General features: G+C 54.1%; 1 protein-coding gene across 1 annotated transcript in view; it reads left to right on the top strand.

Annotated features, from left to right (window-relative positions):
* Positions 1-6493, top strand: part of DEAF1 (DEAF1 transcription factor) — a 40943-nt gene that overhangs the window by 1542 nt on the left and 32908 nt on the right. Inside the window, exons 2-5 of the mRNA XM_008592126.1 lie at positions 2030-2127; positions 4256-4385; positions 4670-4816; positions 5628-5767. Of these exons, the coding sequence (XP_008590348.1) occupies positions 2030-2127; positions 4256-4385; positions 4670-4816; positions 5628-5767 (515 nt within the window). The remainder of the gene's footprint in view (positions 1-2029; positions 2128-4255; positions 4386-4669; positions 4817-5627; positions 5768-6493) is intronic.

Raw genomic sequence — 6493 nt, 5'->3', positions numbered from 1 at the left:
AAAGGTGTTGCCTCCCCAGACTGCCACCCTGCAGCCATCCCGTGTCCCAGCTCACGTGTGAGTGGATGGTAGAGACTTTCTCACGCTTTGTACCCTCTTCACAGGTACAGCTACTGAGTGTTCCAGGAACACTTGCGATTGAGTGTTCAGACTCTAGGAGGAGCATTGTGAGGCACTTTGCCCATTGGGAGCTTTGCAGGTTTTGGAATTGGGCACATCAGAGCTGTTGTGTAGTTGCTCTGGGTGTTTTTGCAGACCCACTGGGCCTGGGTGGAGGGGCCAGCAGTCTGGGTTCTGCCCTGGCTCTGTGCCTCTGGCCAGTGGTCTGTTGAGCTGCTCGCAAAAGTGAGGGGAGGCTTTATGGCTCTTTGAGGTCCAGTTTTCATTGCTGAACTCTGGTTTGACGTTGGGGTTTGGGGCCATGAAGTCGTACCTCGGGCTTTGTCTTTCTGCATGTGCTCTCTGAATGCAGAAAAGAAATGTGATGCCAGGGCCGGCCCGGTGGCGTACTGCTATAGTGCGCCGCTTGGGAAGCGCGGTGGCGCTCCCGCCGAGGGTTCGGATCCCGCATACAGACCGGCTGCTCACTGGCTGAGCGAGGGGCGGGAGCAACACCGAGGGTTGCGATCCCGTGGCCGGTCCCGGTCCAGTACGGGCGCGACACTGAGGGTTGCGATCCGTTGCCGGTCACGAAAAAAGACAAAAAAAAAAAAAAAAAAAAAAAAGAAAATATCTATGAAAAAAATAGTAAAGAAGAGATTTAAAAAAAAAAAAAGAAATGGGATGCCACCCACCATGATGTCAGAGAAACATGTTGACATGCATTTTTCCTGCAAAATCTTTTAGTTGTGTTTTGATGTGTTAAAGCATGTTAAAATTTTTGTTATGACGTACTGAAGTCAGGTAATTTCCAGGTTTAGGTAACTCAGCAGGACAAGCTGCCCACCAGAGGCCGCCTTTGTGCAGATGCTGCTTGAGCTGTCTTTAGGCTCTGTGTTCAGACATATGCTCTCAGTGTGAGCAGCCTGGCCCACCCTGCTGGGCCTTGCTGTGTCAGTGCTGGCTGAGAGGCAAGGGTGAGTCAGCTGCACTCCTTGTGGCCTGGGAGACAGACAGGTGAACAGGAGCTTTCAGTGCAGTTCAGTGAGTGTTGGTTAATGGTGTGGGCAAGACTAATTAGCCAGTATCTTTTGAGCCCCTTCCTATGCCAGAGACAGCACTGGGCACAGGACAATCTAGAATGCTGGGTGACAGGGCACTTGTTCAGCCCAGGAGCATCAGGGAAAGGCTTGGCAGAGGTTGGAGGGAGGTGTGAAGGGCATTGGTGGCCGGGGCTTTGTGGCCTATCTGGGGTAACAGGAAGCAAGAGGTGGGGTGCAGCAGCCCTTCCTGGAACCCATCCTGGGTGCAGTCACTGCTGGAAGGGCCTGTCTGCATGCTGAGGGGCTACATTCCATGCTGTAGGGGTGACACGGGTGGCACTGAGGGGTACAGGCAGGTTGGACATGCTTTTGTGGAGGAAGCTGCGGAAAGCATCAGAGACCAGGGCAGAGATAGTGAGCATGAGTCTGCGGTCATCCAACAGTGGTGGCCTAAACCGCGGCCATTGAGGACCCAGGAGGGAAGAGAAGAAGCAAGACTGGAGCCTGCTCTGTGTTGGCCGGACAGCAGGAATCTAGCTGGGTGTGGGGCTTGTCTGATCCGTAGGCTTTGCAGCTCTTTGCAGAAGGAGGAAGAAGCCAAAGGGGGGTTTGGCAGAGCCATGGCTGGCTCAGGTTGTGGGGGCGGGCTTGTCGTGGGCGGGTTTTACTGTGAGTAAGTGGCTTTGTTGGGGAAGGATAGATTTCCTCTCTTTTTCCTAGAAGAACGAGATGATTTAGACTATGGACTAGAAATGTTGCTTGAGCATTTTTTATAAAACTGTTAAGACTTTCACTGTTGAAATGGCTTTGTTTGAGGCACCCGTGGGAGGCTGCTTGTGAGTGCTCTGGCTTTTATCATGCATTAAGGTAGGTTCCTTCTGTTGCAGAGGTGACCACGGTAACGGTGGCCAATGTGGGGTCCTCTGCGGACAATGTCTTCACGACGTCAGTGGCCAACGCGGCGTCTATCTCAGGACACGTTCTGGTAAGCTGCACTGAGGGTCGTAGCCCCAGTGTGGCCAGCACCACGCTGGGCACCTTGGGCTTCTCTACATTGCCCCCAGGTGGGTGACTCCCGGTCCCCGAGACCCTCCTAGGGTTCAGCCTGCAGCGTGAGGGTCTGCTCTGTTCCCAAGCCATGAAGGTGCACATGCGGCTCACTCTGCTCTCGGGAGCATCAGGGCTGTGCTGCGGTGTGAGGAATTAGAGCCTTGGAAGGCCAGGCGAAGACTTCTCATTTGAGCCGAGGGGTCTTTTCCTCACTTGACTTCTCTGACAAGGGAAAGTGTGTAAGTGTGGCTTCTGTGAAGGGGTAGCATGTGAGCACTGGGAAGAGCCTGCCGAGCAGTGCGGTCAGGGTGACACGCCTGCCTGCGCCCGAGGGGTGGGAACTCCCAGCTTCCTGTCTGGTTCTGGCTGCGCTTTCTGTTCATGTAGCCCCACGGACACTTGGGAAGAATCTCCCCAGCTTTCCCTTTTCTTGGCATTTACAGCCCTTCTCCCCATGTTCATTGTGAGTGCGTTACCGCCATCCTCTTAAGACAAGCTACTGAAAACCAGTTGTTCTTCAAATACTGTTCATGCCTCATCCAGAGCCCTTTTGTGACTATGTTGCATCGGGCTATTTCGTATCTGAGGCCTTCGGTGATTCTGGGCACAGTCTGGCTAGCCAAGGCAGACAGCATTGTCAGCAGGTGGCGGGTGCCGGGGGTGGGTGCAGCCTCCAGAAGGGGGCTGCCCTGGGAGCGCGGCCAGGCCGCAGCAGTCTATTCATCCCCGATCGCGCACCTGGGACACTGTGGGTCTGGAGGCAAAGTTGTCGTTGTTAGAGTAGCAAGAGCCCTCACTCTCAGTTACAGTAGTGGCAGCACAGCGGTAAGAAACTTGGTTTATGTCCGATGGGTGTCAGAGTGCTCGCAGTCCAACCGGTGCTTCCAGTCAGCTCTCCTTCCTGGCGGCAGTCTGTGTTCCTTCTCATTTTCTGGGAGGGACTGATGCCCGAGGCTCTGCATGTGCCCAGAACGTGCTGGTGCTGGGGGGCTGGGGACGGTGCTTAGCACTGGCTCTGAGAGCAGGGCTGGCCTTTTCATCCAGACAAGGAGGATCCAGAGCCTAGTGTGTCCTGTGTGGAAACTGACAAGTAAAAGGTCTCAAATACCTATGTATTACCATTCTTTTCATGAGAAAAACACTGTGATTCTTTACCCAACAGTCCCTTTGTGCAGGAGAGAGCTTCAGACCTTCAGTCACTCACAACAGCACAGACCCTCTTCTGAGGAACCCAGGGCTAGGTGCATGCATGTTGGGGGTCTGTCACTCCATGATCAACTTCTCCTCAAGTCCCCTGATTTGAAGGTGATGTTTTCAGGTGCAAGAAGAGGTTTTCTTCTCACTTTGCCTCGGCTTTATACTCTTAGCATGAAAACATGAGAGCGTCCCAGAGTGCTGGAGTTGGATGGGTTCCTCTGCGTCTCTAGTTTGCCCGTCAGCTGTTTGAACAGAGCCTTGAGGCCCAGAGTTCTCTGGACGACGTGGCCGTGGTGGGGCCCAAGCTCCAGCAAGGATGGGTGGGAGCAGGGTCTCTGGCCATTTGTGAGGGGTCTGTGCAACTGGCAGGGTGAGTTCCGGGGCTGGCACAGAGGAAGTGAGCAGTGGTCACGCAGCATTCAGCCAACATGGAAATGTGGTTTACGAGGTCCTGGCCTCCAGTGGCTCTCTGTGAAGAGCTCTGGATGGGACATGGCAGGAGAGGGGAGTCCTGCAGTAGGCCTTGGCTGTGAGTATTGATGTGGTCTTTTGGAGACCCTCCCTAAGACCTGTGCCCTTGTGGGAGCTGCTCAGGTATCAGGGTTGTCTCTTGCCTGTAGGGCCTTTACTGAGCACATTTGTTCTTTTGCTTTGACAAGTGACTGCGGGCACTGCGCTCAGGCCACGCAGGCCCTGGCGCTGCCTTTTCTTGTTCTTGGCTTTGTTTTCAAGTCTTTTAGAGACATCTTTGGAGGAGACATGGGTGCCTGGGTGATCATCCCCTACTTGTGGTAAATGGCAGGAGCCTTGATGTAGGGCCATATCCTGTCCTCGGAGGTGACTTATGGAGGCCTTCTTTCTTCTAGTCTGGCAGGACAGCCCTTCAGATTGGGGACAGCCTGAACACCGAAAAAGCCACGCTGATTGTTGTCCACACAGACGGGAGCATCGTGGAGACCACTGGCCTGAAGGGTCCAGCAGCCCCCCTCACCCCAGGTATCCATGATGCCTGTTCCCCAGGCCTGGAACAAACATGTCTGAGAGTGTCTGGAGTTCATTCTGGGTAGTTATTTACTTATTTGTGTGGTAAATTTGTAATATCAAATATTACATTGAAGTAGAAAAAGTGGAATTTTCCGGGCTGAGGAAAAGAGTTCCCACAGTTGAAGGGGCTGTCCGTGAACCCTGGGAGAAGGTGCTGTTAGCAGTGAGCTGGGCATTTTATGCATCTCTAGGCATGTCACAGCACTTCTCATCTTCATGGTCTTTCTTTGCCCAAGGTCCTCAGTCTCCTCCAACTCCTCCTGCTCCTGGCCAAGACAAAAGTGGAACCAAGTATAACTGGGACCCGTCTGTGTACGACAGCGAGCTGCCCGTGCGGTGCCGGAACATCAGTGGCACCCTGTACAAGAGCAGGCTTGGCTCAGGTGAGGGTGGCACTGGGCCCGCCCCGCGGCCACTGCTGCTTTGGATTGGAAGGTGTTGTTCCCCCACGATAAACGGGGGGCCAGGGGAGACTATAATGGCTCATAAAACTAGGAGACAGAAGTTTCGTGTGTCAGCCCCTGGGAACTGGAGCCAAGGCAGTAGAGAGACACCAGGTGGGGCAGCCATGAGAACAACTTAGGGGGTAAATTGAGAAACCACGGGATGGGGGAGGCACGCCTAGAACTCCTTCCCCAAGGTCCCCAAGGTGCTGGTCAGCTTGGGACCTGTGGACTCTGCAAGTGGCAGATGCTTCTGTGGGACATGGCTGGGCTTGCAGTGAATGTGGGCAGGGAGTGGAGAGGTCAAATAGGCGGTCAGAGGCACAACCTGCGCATGAGAACAACTTAGGGGGTAAATTGAGAAACCACGGGATGGGGGAGGCACGCCTAGAACTCCTTCTCCAAGGTCCCCAAGGTGCTGGTCAGCTTGGGACCTGTGGACTCTGCAAGTGGCAGATGCTTCTGTGGGACATGGCTGTGCTTGCAGTGAATGTGGGCAGGGAGTGGAGAGGTCAAATAGGCGGTCAGAGGCACAACCTGCAACGTGGGTTCCTGGTGGAGATTTGTCCCGGCAGCTGTCAGGGCAAGCCTGGGAGTGGGTTAGTTCACACAGGCCAGGAGGGGGGCTCTGGTGTTTGTGCAGCCAGAGAGGAGCCAGAGGGAGGCAGAAAAGGAGAGGGAGGTGGGAGAGAGGCCTGGCCTGGGGCGGGTGGGCCAGCTAGGTTCCCTGAGATTGCTGCCCTTGTTTCAGGAGGCCGGGGGCGGTGCATCAAGCAGGGGGAGAACTGGTACAGCCCGACCGAGTTCGAAGCCATGGCTGGCAGAGCCAGCAGCAAAGACTGGAAGAGGAGCATCCGCTACGCGGGCAGGCCCCTTCAGTGCCTCATCCAGGTGCGGAGATGCACGCTCTCCCCGAGCCTCAGCATAGAGCTCAGAGGTGGCGCACATGCTGAACTCAGAAGGATCTGAGCCAGGGCACTCTGAGGCACCACCCAGTGGGCAGGACATGGGGCAAACTGTGCACTCACCAGCTGTGGGACTCGGGCAGTTCCTTCCTTCTCTGTCTTTCAGTTCCCTCCCTGATCTTTCAGACGGGGATGACAGGGTTGACGACCCCATGGGATTGGTGTGAAGTGTGCATGCGGCATGGAACAAGCACAGAAAAGGGGAATGTCAAATACGTAAAAGATAAAATGGGCTGGCTGGTTAGCCCGGTTGGTTACAGCATGGTGTGGATAACACCAAGGTCAAGGGTTCAGGTCCCTGTACTGGCCAGCCACGAAAAAAAAAAAAAAGAAATAGTAGAAGTCTGGATCCATAGCTTCTGTTTGAGCACATGCAACTTGAAAGACACCGGCCTTCTCTCTACTCCAGTTCACTCATCAGGAAACAGGACTTCTAATTCCTATCCAGTTTAGCTCCTTGGGTGTTGTTAATGACATAATGCCTGTAGAGTCTTCCACTTCCTATAAGGAAAGAGGTAGGTCCTGCCACCAGTGATAACACTGCGAGGAAGAGAGGGTTGTGGGAATTACTGTGTTCTATTTCTCAGAATTTTGATCTTTTATTTGAAATCTAGTATTGAATGACCCACATTTAAGGGCTGGCTTTCTTTTT

Source organism: Galeopterus variegatus, unplaced genomic scaffold (assembly GCF_000696425.1).
Source record: "Galeopterus variegatus unplaced genomic scaffold, G_variegatus-3.0.2 Scaffold7611, whole genome shotgun sequence".
NCBI lineage: Eukaryota > Metazoa > Chordata > Mammalia > Dermoptera > Cynocephalidae > Galeopterus > Galeopterus variegatus.
Note: the sequence above shows the minus strand (reverse complement) of the source record. Positions and strands in the feature narration are given on the sequence as shown.